At 32.6% G+C, this 22215-nt stretch overlaps 1 protein-coding gene across 1 annotated transcript in view; it reads left to right on the forward strand.

Moving 5' to 3' along the window:
- The window catches only part of LOC138713609 (uncharacterized), a 625997-nt gene that overhangs the window by 595512 nt on the left and 8270 nt on the right, over nucleotides 1–22215 (forward strand). Inside the window, exon 8 of the mRNA XM_069845830.1 lies at nucleotides 11765–11859. Within this exon, the coding sequence (XP_069701931.1) occupies nucleotides 11765–11859 (95 nt within the window). The remainder of the gene's footprint in view (nucleotides 1–11764; nucleotides 11860–22215) is intronic.

Here is a 22215-nt window from a genome sequence, read left to right on the forward strand (position 1 = left end):
AACTGTTTTATAAATTCTAACTTTCACATTTTTGGACAGCAGACTGGATGATAAGAGCTTCTCAACCGAATAATAACACGCATTTCCCATATTTATTCTGCGTTCAACTTCCTCCCGAGTGTCATTTATATTTGTTACTGTTGCTCCAAGATATTTTAATTTTTCCACCTCTTCGAAGGATAAATCTCCAATTTTTATATTTCCATTTCGTACAATATTCTGTGAAGATAATTATCATTAAACAGCGATAATAATACTTTCATATCTAATAGGCCTACTTCCTTCCTTTCACTGCTGCAGTCACATCTAAAGCCATTTTAACAGAACTGAATAAGAAAAGCTTCACCGGCAAAAGCACATCTCTCAGCCAACACTTGTTTGATATTTTTCACTTTCCACACTTTCAAGAATATAATTACTGTAATGAAATACTTACATTTCTTCAATTATGAAAATAATTCAAACAAAACTTCCGCAACGTTTCACAAACACTCTCTTCTCACAGAATCTGACAACAGAATGGTAAAATCAGTTTTCAGTTCTGTTCAAGCTCGACAGAGCCGCTACTTGTAGTGCAGACGGATCTAGATAGTGCTGCCATGTACTGGATTTTTTACAGCATCAAATTTAATCGGCCAGCTACGCAATGTTAAGTATAAGAATCACTGTGAAATTGTACGTGTTGCGAAATTACCCGGGTTTGCACTATAAACGATTTATGGCAGCTTACACCAAATATTGTAATAAATAATTTTATTGTTCTTCTCAAAAAAACTTTATTAATCGTTCACGACGATCGTTTTCTTGCCAGGTCCGTACACCTCTGCACTATTTCGCGTCGTTCGTCGGTCTACTTTGAAACTGAAATCACCAAGTACTATAATTTATATTACATTTATTTGTTAACCTCAAAATCTCGTGAAATCTGTAAAAGCTTTTTACTTCATCTTCATGTTTATCAGCTTAGGAGCATACATTTGAACAATACTTCAATTAATGAGTTTGGATCCCAATGTACCATGATAATCCTGTCCGAGAACGCGAAAAATGACTATTTGACTGTCTATAATTATTTACTTCATTACGATAATATTTATCATCATTAATGCAGTAATACATAAAGGTAAAATCAACTCCATTACAGGCGAAATCAACTAGAGGATGACTGGATATGAAGGCTTCTACTTTTGCATATAATTAACTTTTATTTCCCAATTCCTAGTTATTTTCTTTAAATTCTTGCTCTTCCTCTTAGTGATGGCACATTTGATGGCCTACAATATATTACACATCAAATTATTTATTTAAATCTGCTTTTGAACTAACGAGAATATGATGAACATAACCATTACAGTTCTATATTTTAACGTCCTGCAATAAACATAATTTTCAAAATAAAGCTCTAGGTTTCATTTCATTTTATTTGACAACTGCATAACAACAAATTTGCTATGTGCACGTCATCTGCAAACTTCTGAAAACCGTAAAAAAAGTGTATATATTATTATGTTCCATTGACATCAAGATAATCTACAACAGATTCTAAACTCCTCCAAATCGTTAACAAAAGATGTGGATCACTACTCTCGAAATTTCAGTTTTCAGCTTTAAAATTAGTCCTTGAAAATATTGTTGGTTTAAAAGCAAAACACATCGAGTCAAAAATACTACTTCTGAGAAAAAGACGTATATAATGTACATAATGTATATGTGTAAATTTAGATTTTTTGGAAAAGTAAATACACATAAAACACAACTTAGTAATAATAATATTTTGGGGATTCAGTTTTCTTAAGATATTTTAAAACGCCTTTTTTCTGAGGAATAGTTTTTACTTAATGTGTTTTGCTTGTAAGCCGACGATATGCAGGATTGAATTTCCAGTATTAAGCCGAGATCTGTGTTGAAAAATTTTATCTGAAATAACCGAATCTTTGGAGAAAAGGAATACATTCTAATTCGCAGGAATGACTGTAACTGACGGTATCCACTGCATCTCAAAATACTGATGTAGAAATACTTAATTATTATAATATGCTGATACTGAACATCGCTTTTTAGGGATATGCATTAAGGAAATCAGGTTTTTACTGACCCAAAGATCCAAATTCTACCTGTTTGCATATCCAGCGAAATGAAATAATAACATATTAATAATAATATATTCACTTAATAACATATTCTGAAATGCCTCAGAACTGGACATCACAAATATCTTAAGTCCAATGCAGAAATCAACTCTCCTAGCTTTATCGGCTGCATGAAGGGCGTGCTACATTAGAGTTTTTTTACTGATATAATTTCAACCTTTTCGAATCATATTAATGTTGTTAATTCTGACAAGTTGAGCTGTTATCTATAGGTTTTATCGACTCTTTTCGGTATCTGTGTCAAACCGTAAGTGACGCTCTAAAAGATTTCTTGTGTTCTATCTGACCTCTCCTTACCCAAGATACATTTCCTGTCATACGGTACGCTCTCTGTATTTCCGAACTTCTTCACTGACTAGTTTGTTCCAGACTTCGATTATTCTTTGCATTCGAATTTCGCTCTACATTGACGTTTCACATAATATAAATATTAGTTTGAAAAAAATTCAAAATAAGCACACGCTCTTGTAATATGTACGAAAGTTTTGTGTAGGTACATTATTGCATCACGATTACAATTTTTTAAAGTTTAATGAAAACGTACGCGGGAAACTTACAAGCATATTTTCTAATTTTCAAATAAAATTTGATGAAAATTTGAGCATTTTTGTTATGTTTACAAACATGATAAGACAGTAGCCTGCAATTGCAGATCTATTAATTCTTTCTAACTTTTAAACTTCAGATTCTATACGTGGTGGCGAGAAAATAATTGTAATTATTATTCTCAACTAGTGGTTTCTGCAACTGAAGCTGCAATGTTATACACTGACATGGTATATCTAATGCCTTTCTTCTATATTTCTTTTTCGGTGTAGTAATTCGATCAGGTAGAACCCAATTCTGTAACATTACATAAATTCATTTTTAGTTACATAGCACATTGTAATACGAAAATGTCTTATATGTTTAGGGCCCTGAATATTGGAATATGAATTATCGTACACTACAGTGAAGGTATATTTCAGTAAATCATAACAATATTAAGAAATTAAAAAGAAATATATATCTTCCTTTGCTTACCACAGATAAAGTGAAAATATCATGTTCATCATGTTTTGGTGTAGTATTACCTATTGGAAGTAAATCCCATATGTAGCGCACAATCTGGCCTTGAATTTTGAAATACTGTGAACCATTAACTTGAATCTGAATTCGGCATGCTGAGAATGAGGCAAATGTCATAGCACTGTTATAGGACCATATATTTAGCATGAAGTACTTATCAAATAACATTAATTATCTTAGTTCTTCGTTAACCCTTTGATTTACGAAGTGAACTACGCCGTTGTTACAGCATGACGTGAAATGTCCCGATGTTTACTCAGCTGCGAAATGTAGTGTCTGAGATTGATCGCAAACATTGTCATCTATTATCACAGTATTTTACGGATAGTTTAGTCATCCTACACTGACGTGCATTCTAAGTAAAAATATACTATCTCGAAGATTTCTCGGAATTATTGTATTACGGTATAATTGGTTGCGTATCCGATGTATGCCTGCAGTAAGCATATCTAGTAGTTATAAATGTGACACAATGTAAGAAACTTGTTATTTTCACTTACATTTTCGTAATCATATTTGTTTTGTAAGAATTGTATTGGGTTTTGTAGTTTTATTGAATTTTTGTTGTGTTCCATTTAGTACAAAATAGAAACTGCCCTCGGACACGAGCTTGCTCAAAGGATGTGCGTGCGCTACATCCATAATATGTATTTTGTATTGTATGTAGCAATAAATACTAAAGACTGAAAACTAAAATACCTTATTTATTAATGCCCTTCCTGACTATTTTAAAATTCATTTTAAGCTTAGCTTCCGGTAAGTCACCATGTGTACACTTGGTCAAAATGAAAGTGGCCGGTCTCTTGAGCAATGAACATTTTGTAAGCCCCTTCGGGTGAGCGCGCAGTTCACTACCGTACACCTCCGTGCGCTTTAGTTAACTCCATACTACAAGGCTCTGATTTGGGCTACCTACACATCATAATTCGAATATCCGTAGAAAATGTTTTATTGTTAAATCATGTTACTTACAGATAATAACAAAATTGGTGAAAATTTTTGGTTATAAACTCCAGGAAATCAGGATGTACTTTGTTATCAGAATTATGGTTTTTCTTATTTTTTACAATTACTACGTTTAGGCTTTGATGATCACGGATTTAGATTAGTAGCCTATAATAATCATATATCCTGTAGCACAAGTTGCAAATTAATTATTGCCAATTATTTAACAGTCAACATATTTACTGAATGTTCCTTAGACAATACTGTAAAGCAGCAGGGATCAGTAAAATAATTAACATAGCATTTTAATACCTCCACAGTATGCTTGGCGTGGAGCAGTAGTTAAGCTACTTAACTTCTATGCAGACAGTTCGAGATCGAATGTCCGTAGTGAATTTTTTGTTTTGTGATTTCTTTTATTTTTCTCAACACCTTTTAGTGTAACATAATCAAATAATTTTGCTTATGTTAATTAATGTTACAGATAATCATAAAATTGGTGAAAATTTGTGGTTATAATTCCAGGAAATCAGAATATATTTTGTCATTAGAATTATGGTTTTCTTCTTGTTTACAATTACTACGTTTAGGCCCTTATGATCACGGATTTAGATTAGTATAATAATCATATTCACTGTAGCACAACTTGCAAATTAATTATTACCCATTATTATACCGTCAACATATTTACTGAATGTTACTTAGGCAATAGAGTGCAAAGCAGCAGGGATTAATAAAATAATTAACACAGTATTTTAATATGGAAGCCCCTAATTGTGGTCTTCGATGTTACTTTCATCTAGCGTCAAACGTTTCTATCAACACGAAAAATATAATAGAGCGAAAAGTATTCTAAGGGTAAAAAATAACAAAAACCTGTTATATTTTCACCGATGCATTTAAAAAGCAACAAAAAGATAGTTTAGTAACTTCACGAAGATTTGAATTTGTAATTTCACGAACTCTTAGCTAACGCTCTACCAACTACACTAATGGCCGGTTTGTCCAAGTATTGTTAGAACACTTAACGATTGTTAAACCTTCAACAGTTTGTTAAATACAGTTTTTCTATTTGTTCAACACCAGTTTGGCTTAACAGGTTCTTAACCGTTTGTTAACTTTAAATGTAGGATTTCAGGCCGTTAACTCATTTAACACACAGTTAAACATGGCGGATATCACCACAGCTGTTCAGACAAAAGTTGTGAAAATAACATGTTATGTTTCTCTTTGAGGAATGTTTAGAGTAAGGGCCGGTTTCACCAAGCTACAGTAAATCAGTCCAAATGAAACATTAACTAGTACTGAACATTAAAATATTTACACGAATACGTTTATATTATGTGCGCTGTCTCCGTAGACTTCAAGCCCAGCAGTTATATGTCCCTCGTCGCGCTAGTTGCGTTATGACTCTCCGATGGAGCAGTCAGTAGCGAGTTGGCTTGCCGATCCAGGGGCCCGTGTTCGATTCTCGACGAGAACAATTTTTTTTATTAATGTAACTAATTTTTATACATGTTACCTTTCTTCATTTTTTTAATTTTGTGTAGTGGAACGAATTATTTCGCAACTCTGGCTCCACTAGGAGAATTTAAAAAACTCTTGGGAAATCAATTTTCTTCCCGAAATAAAACTAAGATAAACAAACAAATTAAAGAAAAATAAAATAAATACACATATGGATCTAATACATTGTTCACATGCCACCGGCGTCTATCACTGCCTTGCATTTTCGGGGCATTGAGTCCACCAGATCGCGGAAACAGTTCTGGTCCTTAGCGAAATCTTCCCAGGTAGCCAGAACTTGATCCCAGACCTGATCTGGATTTTGAGGTGGGATGTCTCGATATTTGTCAATCCTCCTCTTTTTTTCATGCTTTTCCGTGAACCGTCTTTGAGCGTTTATGGCGGTGTGCGCGGAGTGATTATCCTGCTGGAAAATTAAATTTCCATCGGAAAGAAAACGATTATAAATTCCAAGAATCCAGCTCTTTCGCTTCTGTTTTAAAGCCAGTGCAAACATATCTTATCGCTAGCTATAATATAATTCTAATAAATGAAAGTTAATATACCAATTAAGTTTTGTTATGTTTGAATGCACATTATGTATTAATTTACTAATATTTCTTAGGTACCGGTATGTACTTATAATAATCACTTTCATGTCTTAAAATAAAACTCAGTTGTATGTTACCTAGTTGACTAGTTTCAGCTTTGTCTCAGCCGTTTTTATGATATTCTAACCTATGATCAGTTTCTTCTAAAATTTTGAGTACCGGTACTGGTACCACGATCTTCGTGACGCGGTATCTTTTGTGAATTTTTGTGTCATTCAAATTTTCAAAATGATCGGTTTTTAAATGGTTAACATTATCTCCATCTGACTCTTAATTTTTGAGCAGTTCCAGATATAACAATTCTGCGTCGAAACGTTCCGCCATTTTATATTGCAACTAATGAATAATTAAAAATTTAAAGAAGGAAATTTCTATCACTAAATTTAATGATAGTTTTACTGGTTCGTGAGGCTAAAAATGCTTGGTGAGATATAAAAATGATTTAATGAACCAGTAAATACATTAATGAATCATTAAAACCTTAATGAAGCTTTGTGAAACCGGCCATAAGACTGGTAATATATAATTTAAAAGATATTTTGGAATATTAATATAGGGAAGATAATCTTTATAAGTCAACTGATTATCATACTGACGCTTATTTCGATGCTGAGCTATTACCCATTTAATATTGAGAAAATGTGCGATCTCAACGTGGCAAGAAATTGAAGTCAGATTTGAATATCCTACAAACAGAAATAGGCCACTTATTCTAATTCACCAGCTACTATTAACTCTAGATCCTATGTCACTGGCTCTTCAACTATAGCCGATGTCAATAGTGCTTCAAAATACGCAGTGAGTAAATAATAAAATGTTTCAGCAGCAATTGCTTCTTTAGGACGAAATTGCATATAATTTATACATGGACCTGAATTAGAGAATTTTATATGATACGGAATTCTCTTCGGGGTTTTGTGTACAGTTGACTACACACATTCGTGTAATTATTGTCACCTAGTGGTCATAATGCAGAGATTTTTCTAAACTGTAATTCATATTTAGCATTATAAAATATAAGCATACTTATAATAATTATTATTCAATAGTAGTCAATGGAACTTTCATTTATCAACTCTCTGTACTGTATGAATCATGGCTACTGTAACAGGTTACGATTTTATACAGTACACAATTTAAATAATAATATCAGCCAATAAGAAGTTGTCTTACATATGCAAAATCATTACCAACTGCTGTTGAGTAGTTAGAATAGTATTAACGACAGTTAAAGTTAAGTGTTGGTTATTTTAAACAAAATTGTGTTGGAAAAATGGAAATCATCATAACAAAACGTTAAAAATAAACCAGCTGTTAATTTAACATTTGTTAAGCCAAACTAAACATTACTTGGAAAAACTGGCCATAAGAGTTTTATTGCAGTCAGAATGGCATTGTAACGAGCAATGGTCGTACTCCACTTGAGAACCTCTTATACAGTATATAGTGTTTGTATTACAATATTCATTGTTTAAACACTCTGAATGATCTGTCTGTTTTAAATCTTGTATATGAATTATTTTCTCGGAACTTTTTAGTGATTAATAGTTGTGTTCCCCATTATAACTACTAGAAGAATTTACGCAATCTTTTGAAAAAAGCCTGGCTGTCCCGAGCTCTCACGGAAATGCCCGATTAGAACTTAGTCTCTCAGACGTCGGCCACTTTCATTTTGACCAATGTGTCTATTGATGCAGACATTCGGTATCTCGCGAAACGTACCTGCACGTGAAGGGAAAGGGAAAGTGAACTGAGAAGCTTTGCTCTGTCGCTACGCTTGGACTCGCTTACCCTTACCGTAAGGTTCTTACTATGAGCTACGTCGCACGAATGCATTTTGTTTCACAAGCTGATAATGACCTATACAAACAATTTAAAATGACTTATATTTTGGTGTTATATTATTTTAATTTTCTTTTTTGTTGGACTAAATATTGGCTATCGTATTATGTAATTTAATTTTCGCCCTTAGATACTTTTTTAATATGTAGACTGGCATTAACTATTTTAAAATATATTTTAAACTTTGCTTCTGATAGGCCTTGATGTGTGACCTTTATTGTTAACAAAGTGCCTATTGATACAAAATAAAGATAACCTGTCATACCTGTTATAGAAGTTTCTCTCACATAGGCCTAAATGATCTTTTTATTGCAGAAAGTTTATAATCCGAAACTGTCGATTTGAAGTGTTAAAATTGCAATTAATATGTCTAGAACTGCTACAAGACTACTTCATGGTGGAAGAGTTGCACCTAATTCAAACATTCATTCGTTTATGGATATCGAAATGTAAGGTTCAGAGTCAATATCTAACCATTTATGTTTTGTGAATATGTGAGCAAAAAATTGAAATTACAGACAATATAGGCAATGAAAATAGTAATTATTGGAAATATGTTAAAATGTTCATATAAACAGAATCCGCTGAACTGTCTAATGCATGGCCCCATGCATTAATTACATTATATTGTTCTATAAGCTAAAACCCGTAGAATATAACGAACAAAACCCGTTCTTTCAGAACCGCAGAGTCAGCACCATTTAATGGATTACAAACGAAGTGCTCGTCCGAAATTCTTACCAAAATTGTAGCTGAATACCTATGCAAGTTGTTTATTTTTTTATTAATTTTCCTACAATCTTGAGAAAGAAGACTTTAAAATCAGTGGAAAAACATCAGAATCGAAGCTTTCATGTGCTCACAATTTCGTTAGTAGGAATCGGGCTTACAGAATTCAATATAATAATTAACACGGTTTATAAACTCAAAATATATTCAGAGATAATGAAGATAGTTCAATTTAGTTATTAGCTAGATAAGTATTTAATTATGGAGATATTTAAAAAAATGTATAACAATGTCAAAAACAAAATATACTATCAATTAATGTTAAAATATTCATCAAGACCATAAAGAGGATTTGCCTTCAATTTAGTCTTGAGCGACCTTTTAAATAATTGAAAGGAAGATTCCTTTATATTAGAAGGTAATCTATTATAAAGTCTTATTGCAACCGTATCAAAGCAGTTTTGAGTAATACTAAATTTATTCTTATTAGGATAAATACATTCAGGGACAAAAAAAAAACCGGACACTTTAATGTTTGCTGGTATTTTGCAAAACATTATCTTCTCATATAATATTATGGTAGCCATCTGTTGTTATGGAGACGTGTATACATTGTTGATTGTTTTTTGTTTTATAAACAACCAAATATTCCAATTTTGCTTTCGGAGTCTCAGCTATAACAATTTTGTCTCAACCATTTTGTGCTTCATTATCCTTATCATTCGTTATTTCTTTATTTTTACATTTTCTGAATTTAAGTGGGGTTGTAACATTTGTCTTAAAACAAGATGCGACCTGAAGATGTGGCTCGAGCTGTAGCCCTTTACGATGATGGACGCAGTGTACGTTACATTGCAAATCTTATGAATGTGGCTAGAAGCACAGCCCATGATGCCATAAAACGGTATAGAGAGACCCTAGAGTATACCAGAAGACCAGATTCGGATCGTCCAAGAGCTACAAATCCAAATGAAGACAGATATATGGTGTTGAGAGTTCTTAGGGAGCGCAACCTGCCAGCTACTAGTGTAGCCCAGCAATTTGTTAACATGCATGGACGCCCAATTTCGACCAAAACAGTTATAAGGAGGTTGAAAGCAAGTGGACTGATATCAAGTAGACCTGCAACTGGTCCCAGACTTCTCAGGATGCATCGAGTTGAACGACTGCTTTTTGCAAATGATCACAGGGATTGGAGAAATGGACAGTGGAGCTGTGTTCTGTTCACTGATGAGTCCCGTTTCAATCTGTGCTCACCTGATGGACGTGAAATAGTTTGAAGAAGGAGGGGAGAACGATTTTCACAGTGTTGCATTTCCGAAAATGTGCCGTATGGAGGTGGTGGAGTGATGGTTTGGGCAGGAGTGTGTACGGATGCTCGTACAGAGTTGGTTTTTGTTGAAAATGGAAGACTAATAGCTGATAGGTATATAAATGAATGTTTGGCTGATCATGTTGTGCCATTTGGCCAATTTGTAGGCGATAATTTTGTTTTAATGCATGATAATGCACGGCCGCATATTGCCCATGCGGTCGGAGATTATCTCCAAGAAGTGGGAATCCATGTTCTTCCATGGCCAGCAAGGAGTCCAGACATGAACCCAATTGAACACGTGTGCGACATGCTGGGACGGAGTGTTGAGAATAGACGACCGAGACCAGAATCGTTACAAGAGTTGAGGCAAGCACTTGGTGAAGAATGGGAACTTATTCCTCAAGAAGACATTGCTAACCAAATTGAGAGCATGCCAAGACGTATGGATGCAGTTATTCAAGCCAGAGGGGGTAATACCCGTTAATAAAAGAGTTTTTAATGTTTAAGGCACCATAAAATGAAAAAAACAGTTAGACCAAACGATGTCATAGTTATACGCCCTTTGTAATTTTTTGTAAATTTTCTAATCAGAGATTTTTTTCCAAATGTTGTCGTATAAGGTGCTAAATGAAACATTATTTTGTTTAAATGGGTTTTGTTTCATTTTGAAATAATTGGCAACAAAATACAAGCAAATATAGAAGTGTCCGTTTTTTTTTGTCCCGGAGTGTATTATTTCTATTACGGGTGGAATAATTATGTAGGTAACAATTTGCTGTTGAATTTAAAACTTTTTTCTTCTTATAAAGGAGGCAGCTCAAAACATAACGATTGCAAAGTAAGTGTACCCAACTTGATAAAAAGTGATTTACAATGCGATCTTAGAGGAGCTCCACAAATGATTCTTACAGTCCTCTTCTGCAAAATAAGAAGTTTAACAGTCAAGATATGTTTCCCCCACAACAGGGTCTCATAATTGAGATGACTTTGAATAAAAGCATAGTAAATCGTCAATAAAGAAGTTTACTCGTAATTAATATTCCAAACTAAAGATATTATTCAAATGTGTGAGATGATAAATGTAAGCAAATTCTTTACTTAGTGTCTGTTTTTCAAGATACTAGAAAGACTTCTGATATGCAGATGTATAATTTTGATTTTTACACTTAAACTATTCATCTATGGTAAGTTGATAATCTATTATAGTTGCAATTCTATATTTTAAGTATGTATTAAATTACAGAAACTATTCAGAAGCCATAAGATGATTACTAGATAATTACAATTATTGTAGTTTTTTCAATTGAAGGATATGAATTCTTTAGAGAAGATAGGTAAGTGTTTAACCTGCATTGAAATTACGTACAGCATCATGATAAAATAGATAGACTTAGCTAGCAATATTAAATGCTAAATTACAAACTGATGACTGATTTTTAGATACGTATATTTTCTTTATGAGATTTGTGTTCATTATGACGTCTAATGCAATCTTGTTATATCAATATATCATGTTTGGAATTGACCACAATTTGGTACACAAGGCTAGCCAATACTGCTTCACACCTATGCATTGTCACAATACATTTGCATTGCAGGAATCCTAATGTGCCACAACGCGAGCCGTTCCTCTCGCACTATGAACTTGAATGGTCGGAGTACGACGTAGTTAACCAGACTTACTTCAACCTCGGTAAGTAACAAGACAGTCCAGATGTGGACGGGCTGATTGAATGTGAGAGCTACAGATATATTTCTGTTTCTTTGTATCAGTGTGATTACACGATCACATATTATGAAGAACCTTATTTGTAATAGAGGAAAAATTGTACTCTTATCATTGCTATTTTTCCGTCGTCGATATTTTGGTGGTTAGTCATTCTTGTCTTTTTTTCGAAGATCGCTGGTAAAAGCCTGAGGGTTGGGCTATTAAATTTTAATAATGGTGGATATCTTTCTAAGGTAATTCTTCGGGCAGTACACTTATGGTGACGCGAATTATATTCGTATCTGATCTAGATGATTCCAACTTTAAACTTTTACTCTGATTATCCACTCTACTGTAGAAGGTATGAGTAGGGACCGGATTTGTGGGTTTTATTTAATTTTCTCATTACTTCTAAACTAATAATTTCTTTAACTCACACATGTAAGGTCAATTAAAACAGTGTTCATGAGTTAGATAATAAACATACTATATATATATATATATATATATATATATATATATATATATATATATATATATAAACACAGTTGTATGAACACTTTACAAATGATGATAATTAAGATTGGTAAAATTCAGACATGTTTCGGAGGATGCCCCTCCATCTTCAGTGACAATACCACGACTACATCTCGGTCGAACACCTGAACCAGCGGTGAGTCTTGCGTCCAGATTATAATTCTGTCCATTCTTCTTTTTCATTTACTCTTTGTACTTTTTAATACATGATACATGCTTTTACTATTAGATAGTACTTACTTCTTATGATGTCAATTTCTTTTAAAAATACCAGTTTTATCTATTTAACTTTTTATATATTTTATTCTTTTATATTTTTGAATAGAACACCCACTGGTCATTAAGCTCTTAACCTTTTCTAAATTTATAAGAATTAAATATTAATATTCAGACATCATATATTTTTGTACTTAATTTTTTAAACATAATTATCCACGAACCTTATATATACTTATTTTCCTTTTGCAGTCGTAGTATTGTCACTGAAGATGGAGGGGCACCCTCCGAAACATATATGAATTTTACCAGTCTTAATTATCATCATTTGTAAAGTGTTCATACAACTGTGTTATTTATGTATATATATACATATATATATAATGTTTATTAATAATTTCTTAGGTAATTTTCCGAATCATGGTCATAAGAGTCATATATGTAAGTTCTTTTTAACTTAAACAAAACCGAAATTGAACCTTAAGAACCAAAAAAATAAATAAAATGAAACATACTTATTATCGTTCCATTATAGACACAAGGGCCAACGTAACAATTTGTTAATTTTACAGACGAGAGAAAAAATAATTTTAAAAAATTACCACTTTAATAATATTTATTTAATATCTATCTTAAAATGCTGGTACAACTTCGTATTTTAAGGTGTTATAATGGTTTCAAAATAGATAAAAGAGTTTATATTTAACTGCCAAGTTAATCTAAAAACTGAGACGTTTGCCCTTGTGGTAAAACGCCGCCATATTTGATTTTAACGTTTACCCTAATTATTGAATTAATTATAATACGATATTTCAAAGTACAGTTTTAACTCAATTCAAATTGAAGGTCTAAATTAGCTTCAGAAATGTTCATATTAACCCTTTCCAGCCCAAATTAAATTGAAAATAAAAAAAAAAAAATTTTGACATGAAGGAGAAACGCTGCCCGATAGTGTTTTGTTTCGGGATTTCAGGGGTGCCAGCTATCTTAAAAATAACTAAGAATATGGCTATGATAACATATGGAGTCATTTGGCATTTTACATGCATTCTCAGAGCAGGTAAAGTGGATGATGCCATATGGAATCATTGGGCTGGAAAGGGTTAATACCTTTCGCAAAATAATGTTCGAAAAATCTTAAACTTTATTCTAAAATTATACGTTCGACGACCCTAACCTCATTTTTTAAACCGTAACAATTTACAAAGCTTCTTAATAATATTATTAGAACATAAAGCAGAGAATGAAATTCCAACTTACCTGCTATTGTTGTACATTTTAAACATCCAGTGGTGATAAATAATATTTATATTGCAATTTATTAGATAACTGACAGAGTAACAACAATTCTATTAGCGAAACACCCTGGATAACAAACATTCGCAAATTAAAGAAATTAATTGAAACAAAAAATTTTGCAAAATACAGCATTATAATGGAACAACTGTGTTTATGGAAGCTATTTTTTGTTTTTATTGCCTCTCTGTGATATTTGAAAAGAAAAATCAGTAAGTATTTATGACATCATAACAACATCGCTTATATACTGTAAAGACAGGACGTCGGCTCTTTTGGGGTCATGTCTCATTAACATCGGCCCCAAGAACCAACATTATTTTCTCATTTACGGCCAAAATATTGCGAGAAAACGTCATTTCTTTTGCATGTTGATGAAAAATGTAGTATAGAATCACATAGTCAACATAACTCATTTTATGAAAAAAATGTTACATTGGCCCTTATGCCTATAATAGGACGATATGTACTTTTCTATATTTACTGCATTTTACATAAATTTATTTAGAAATTCCAATACATCTATAAATTTTATTATGTTCTGCACTGGAGTAAGCGACCCTATCTGCGGTCTTTAGCCCTTCAGTCTTTTGTTGTTTTGAATAAAATGATTAACAGGGAATTACGTCTTTACTTGTATAGCGGGAATGTATATATTTTTGTGGAATTTCTATTGATCGCAGTTATGACATGCCAGTAGAAAGGTATGAAGTGACTGAACTTTCTCTTGAGGTGAATGAACTCCGAAAAAGTCGCACTGTTGGAATTCGTGAAGCTTTTGGCCATGTTCCCTCATAGAAGACTGTGATCTTGCGTGTGCGGACACGAGCTGTGAACTTTTCTGAGGTCTCTGTTCAGTCTGTCTTATTCTGGTACTTCTGGTGATAACATTACATTTTTATATTTTGTGTTTTGTTAAGCTATGCCAAAACAAATGAAATTACATTTATTACAACAGTGGATTGGAAATTATTCCATCTTTACCACCGAGGGAAAAATTATGTTATTTAAAATTGACTGTAAGCGTAAATTGTTAATAATAAGGTAATATTTGTGACCATTTTCACATTTTGGACAAAAAAAACTATTTCACCTATTCCAATAACCTAAAATGAGTTTCTTAAAAACTTGAAAATCCGATTCTTAGTAATGAGTTTCTTTCCATTGGAAATTCATTTCTATTGAAAGCATAAAACGGATATATTTTGAGCCGGTAGTAATCAACCAATGTTAAGGGTTACATTTGTCATTCTTCTTCTGAATTCCTGTTTTTACTCTCCACATTTGAAATTTTTACAGTTCATAACTTTTCTAATAGTTTCTCTTTCTGTCTAGAATGAAACAGAACAAAAAATTGCAACACAAATGGGAATTTTTTCTACTTATTTAAACTGTTCCGCAACATTTGGAAGTTTTTGTATATGTCTAGTCCGTACATGCACGCACAAAGCGGTGAGTAGCGTTCGGGTCCGTCAGAGCGCGGCTTCGAAATATAAGGGTTCAGGAGTAATCGCGGAGTGTTAGGGTACGTACACGTTGGAGCGACGATAAGCAATGAAAGAAGCAGCGATGCTGTATCAGAGAGAATTGAAGCATGCATTGTTATTGAGGTGTGCATATTGGAGTAACGATAAAAGCGAAGATACACGATAAAAGCGACGAAAAAGAAAAGTTCCATTTTCTTCGCTCTTGTCGTTCATATGATCTCTGATTAAGATAATCTTAATCTGTATAATTACCGGTGATTGTCAATATATCCGAATATTAATCGATTTATTATTATTTTGGCACATTAAATGAATTATTGTAGATATTGGCAAATTGATCAGTTGTGTATTTATTGGTCATATGTTATGTGATCACAAGAACCAATCACAACACACAACGAATTTATACTATCTTTGGGATGAGAAACGGATTTAATTTTGTACGTATTTAAGTCATATTAACCTTGAACTTAGCAGCTGATATTTCCTGTAATTTTCTTTCATTAGATAGATAGATAGATAGATAGATAGATAGATAGATAGATAGATAGATAGATAGATAGATAGATAGATAGATAGATAGATAGATAGATAGATAGATAGATAGATAGATAGATAGATAGATAGATAGATAGATAGATAGATAGATAGATAGATAGATAGATAGATAGATAGATAGATAGATAGATAGATAGATAGATAGATAGATAGATAGATAGATAGATAGATAGATAGATAGATAGATAGATAGATAGATAGATAGATAGATAGATAGATAGATAGATAGATAGATAGATAGATAGATAGATAGATAGATAGATAGATAGATAGATAGATAGATAGATAGATAGATAGATAGATAGATAGATAGATAGATAGATAGATAGATAGATAGATAGATAGATAGATAGATAGATAGATAGATAGATAGATAGATAGATAGATAGATAGATAGATAGATAGATAGATAGATAGATAGATAGATAGATAGATAGATAGATAGATAGATAGATAGATAGATAGATAGATAGATAGATAGATAGATAGATAGATAGATAGATAGATAGATAGATAGATAGATAGATAGATAGATAGATAGATAGATAGATAGATAGATAGATAGATAGATAGATAGATAGATAGATAGATAGATAGATAGATAGATAGATAGATAGATAGATAGATAGATAGATAGATAGATAGATAGATAGATAGATAGATAGATAGATAGATAGATAGATAGATAGATAGATAGATAGATAGATAGATAGATAGATAGATAGATAGATAGATAGATAGATAGATAGATAGATAGATAGATAGATAGATAGATAGATAGATAGATAGATAGATAGATAGATAGATAGATAGATAGATAGATAGATAGATAGATAGATAGATAGAGAGGCAGGCAGGCAGGCAGGCAGGCAGGCAGGCAGGCAGGCAGGCAGGCAGGCAGGCAGGCAGACAGATAGACAGATAGACAGATAGACAGATAGATAAATAGATAGATAGATAGATAGATAGATAGATAGATAGATAGATAGATAGATAGATAGATAGATAGATAGATAGATAGATAGATAGATAGATAGATAGATAGATAGATAGATAGATAGATAGATAGATAGATAGATAGATAGATAGATAGATAGATAGATAGATAGATAGATAGATAGATAGATAGATAGATAGATAGATAGATAGATAGATAGATAGATAGATAGATAGATAGATAGATAGATAGATAGATAGATAGATAGATAGATAGATAGATAGATAGATAGATAGATAGATAGATAGATAGATAGATAGATAGATAGATAGATAGATAGATAGATAGATAGATAGATAGATAGATAGATAGATAGATAGATAGATAGATAGATAGATAGATAGATAGATAGATAGATAGATAGAGAGGCAGGCAGGCAGGCAGGCAGGCAGGCAGGCAGGCAGGCAGGCAGGCAGGCAGGCAGGCAGGCAGGCAGATAGACAGATAGACAGATAGACAGATAGATAGATAGATAGATAGATAGATAGATAGATAGATAGATAGATAGATAGATAGATAGATAGATAGATAGATAGATAGATAGATAGATAGATAGATAGATAGATAGATAGATAGATAGATAGATAGATAGATAGATAGATAGATAGATAGATAGATAGATAGATAGATAGATAGATAGATAGATAGATAGATAGATAGATAGATAGATAGATAGATAGATAGATAGATAGATAGATAGATAGATAGATAGATAGATAGATAGATAGATAGATAGATAGATAGATAGATAGATAGATAGATAGATAGATAGATAGATAGATAGATAGATAGATAGATAGATAGATAGATAGATAGATAGATAGATAGATAGATAGATAGATAGATAGATAGATAGATAGATAGATAGATAGATAGATAGATAGATAGATAGATAGATAGATAGATAGATAGATAGATAGATAGATAGATAGATAGATAGATAGATAGATAGATAGATAGATAGATAGATAGATAGATAGATAGATAGATAGATAGATAGATAGATAGATAGATAGATAGATAGATAGATAGATAGATAGATAGATAGATAGATAGATAGATAGATAGATAGATAGATAGATAGATAGATAGATAGATAGATAGATAGATAGATAGATAGATAGATAGATAGATAGATAGATAGATAGATAGATAGATAGATAGATAGATAGATAGATAGATAGATAGATAGATAGATAGATAGATAGATAGATAGATAGATAGATAGATAGATAGATAGATAGATAGATAGATAGATAGATAGATAGATAGATAGATAGATAGATAGATAGATAGATAGATAGATAGATAGATAGATAGATAGATAGATAGATAGATAGATAGATAGATAGATAGATAGATAGATAGATAGATAGATAGATAGATAGATAGATAGATAGATAGATAGATAGATAGATAGATAGATAGATAGATAGATAGATAGATAGATAGATAGATAGATAGATAGATAGATAGATAGATAGATAGATAGATAGATAGATAGATAGATAGATAGATAGATAGATAGATAGATGGGCGGGCGGGCGGGCGGACAGATAGATAGATAGATATTATACATACAAATTTTATATTGTCATAATTTTGTCTAAAATCCAATGCACGGGTCTTCTGACCGTACGTGCTTTGTACCCAAAACAAGTCCTCCTTTTTAGGTTCTCCCCCCACCTATAATTACATCCAACTACTCTCTAAAAGAACACACATATTAAAATGGAAATGGCACAATAAAACACATTATATAATATATCCTAACCTAAAAGACATAAAAGTGTACAGTTGGGTGGATACTATTATCCCTTCCTCAGTTCGCGACGCATACTTCGGCAGCTGCAGCCCTAATCTTCCTCGCCTCCAAGAGGAACAATTCAGTCTTTTGTTCGCATTCTCTATTCCCCATGAGGTCAAGACATGCAAGCGAACTCCTACTCTGACTTAGCATCGAGGGTGGCAAATTAAGTGGATGCATAGAACATCTTTTACTGATAAATCAAAATGTTCGCTTCCCGCGTCCTCGTTGCTCCGATATGAACACTTGATTCTTTGATAATACCAAAGCGTCGCTAGGTAGTTTCTTTTATCGTTTATCGTTGCTCCAACGTGTACGTACCCTAATAGACACCGAGAGGCGCTGAGTCACGCCAACCAGTTTTGTTAAGTATTTGTTTGTGATTTGACGTGTTACTCAATTCTGTGTTAATATTGTTATGATTGTGCGTAAGTTCTTATTGTTCCTTATTGATTATGCAATGACTTACGTATAGTCTAGAACAGTGGTTCTCAACGGGTGTGCCGCGGCACATTACTGTACAGCGAGATTATATAGAAGTGCCGCGTAACTTCTGAGACTTTGTGATATTTTTGGAAAAAGTAATTAAAATAATTTCATTCAATATGTATTTAAAAAAACAAGAGAATAATATTCAAGCACTTAAGGGTATATGTACGTTAACGGCCACAAATATTATTACAAAATGTAGGCTCTAAGTCTCCAAAATTTTATAAGAAAATGAAGTCACAATTGGACAAAAATTACAAGGTACCACAACGAGACTTATTAGAACTTAAATATCTGATAAAAGTATAAAAAGGTTGCTAATAATATTTTTCAAACCAGTTTTATCAAAGTATGAAAAAAAAAAAACAAAAATATTCTGCAGTTACATAATTTGGTAACTATAGCTTTGTTATGGTCTCTCTGACATATTTAATATTTTTCCTTCATGTAATAAACACTTATTTCTGAAAAGTAGACTACTCTCAGACATGTAGAGTTGTTTATTTTAATACAATTAATTTTTTATCTGTCCTATATAAAATATATTAAAATTTACATAATATTTTGTGACCTAATTTTTCTATTTTCAAGGATATGGGCATTATTGTAGTCTACCTTTTGCATAAATGCATGTTAAATCAGTGTACAAAATTTCATAATTCTATCTCTAATGGTTGTGAAATTATGAAATAATATGTGTGAAAATTTTCAAATTTTGGAAAATTCAACTTAAAGTAAAAGGTGGATTCTAAAAAAATATTATTAGTAATCTTTTTTATACTTTTATCAGATATTTAAGTTATAATAAGTATTGTTGTGGTACCTTGTAATATTTGTCCAATTGTGAGTTCATTTTCTTGTAAAATTTTAGAAATTTAGATCCTACATTTTCTAATAATATCTGTGATCGTTCACCTACATATACCCTTGAACTTATTTTATAGGGGATTTATTGGCTTACGTCTTACAACAAAAGTAATGAGTTATTAATGACAAATTTGAACTTGTCTTTTCTTTACAAAAGTTCTATTCGTGATGGAATTGAAAAGAAATAGGCCTACATTCGCATTTCTTGTTCAAGTGTTGCTTGCGCTTCTTGTTTTTTTATATTCGTTTGTGTCCTAATCCTAGTTAATTTTGTTCCAAGATACTGGATAAGGAATTAATTATACACATCTGCCTCGGTTGGCTTGAGAGTAATTCAGTACATTCTCGTCAACAAATGTAATGTAACTCAGTAATTGACATTTCATAATTATATCAGTTGACTCATCGAGCTGTAGTGAAAATACTCTATCGTCGCTTGAATGGAACCAAGGATATTTCTTTCTCTGCGCCGTCACCTAACATCGATTTCACTATTTCCTTTCAGTCAGGTAAAATTACGCCCCTTGCGATAGTGCGAGACTGCAATTTTTTCGCTAGTATTTCGGCAACTTTATAATTGGCCACTTGTGCTTTTTCAGAAATAGTTTCTCTCCATACCATAACTTTTGCTTGCTCTTTTTCCGATGACAACAATCGGCTAAAATAGTTCTTATCTTTCCCAGATAAGTTACTATGTTTGGTACTCAAATGACTTTTCAGTTTACTAGAGACCGTGAAATCGTTGCTTAGTTTTTCTCCACACACGACACGTTCTAGTGCAGGACGGTTTTCAGGTTCATTGAACGAACGTAAATCAAAAGTTTAAATACCGGTAACTATCTTGGTACTTACGGACTGTTCAGTAGGTTCTACGCCCTCCTGTTCTGCTTTCACAACAATGTGTTATGCTTTGAATTAGTTCGTTCTCACTTTTGTTATTGTTAAATTATTGTCACTGACTCATCTTCAACTTTTCTCCTTTTAATCAAGAACTTATCCACACTGAAGTTAAATTAACACAACAACGCAAATAACACGCGTGAAACTAAAAATCAAACTCAAAATATGCCATAACACTGACAAAATGGCGTTACGACTTGTGAAACAAATGAAACTGGTGAAAGCAAACTGTAAGCTTGCATTGTCGCCAACTCGTATGTTAATCTCCTCTCGCATTTTTACTAACTCGTACGTTAATCTCCTGTCGCATTGTTACCAACTCGTACGTTAGTCTCCTCTCGCATTGTTACCAACTCGTACGTTAATCTCCTTTCGCATTATTACCAACTCGTACGGTGATCTCCTCTCGCATTGTTGCCAACTCGTACGTTAATCTCCTCTCGCATGGTTACCAACTCGTACGTTAATCTCCTTTCGCATTATTACCAACTCGTACGTTAATGTGCCGCGGTAACTCACTACATAGGATAGTCTGCCTCGAACAAAAAAAAAAAAAAAAAAAGGTTGAGAACCACTGGTCTAGAACAAAAGATGTTTATGTACGACACAAACGTAAAAACGAACTTGTGCAGAACAGCGGTAAGGCTATTCATAAAATATCATTATCGCAATCCTGTTTCAGATAAGGAAACTGTTCTCCGATTTGTTAAGAAGTTATTAGCAGAAATAAGTGTATGACGACTGAAATATGTACCCAATAAAAGTCTCCGCGTTGTCTTGGTGAGGAAACGGGCGTTTCAAATCCTCACAAAGAAGATCCATTGCACTGCTTATATTTAAACACTACAAAAATTTCAGTGCACCACGAATTGATGGGGCGCGATCACGCGAGTTGTCAGATGTTTTAACTGGATGATGAAAAATATTCCTGATAAGAAAATTATTTTTAAATTAGACCTAAGAATAGTTTTGGAAATAAACGTGGTTCTGTTTACAAGGCCACAACCGGTGCTGAAGCAGAGCAAAACCGATGCTGTGCTATGCAATGTTAGGTTATGTCGTGTCGTGTCGTGTCGCGTCGCGTAGCGTTATGTTGTTTTGTTTTGTGTTACGTTATGTTACATTATGTTATTTCAAAAACAGAATAAATGAAATACATTTACTTCTGTTATTTATGTAGTACGTTA

This window comes from Periplaneta americana, chromosome 14 (assembly GCF_040183065.1).
Source record: "Periplaneta americana isolate PAMFEO1 chromosome 14, P.americana_PAMFEO1_priV1, whole genome shotgun sequence".
Lineage (NCBI taxonomy): Eukaryota > Metazoa > Arthropoda > Insecta > Blattodea > Blattidae > Periplaneta > Periplaneta americana.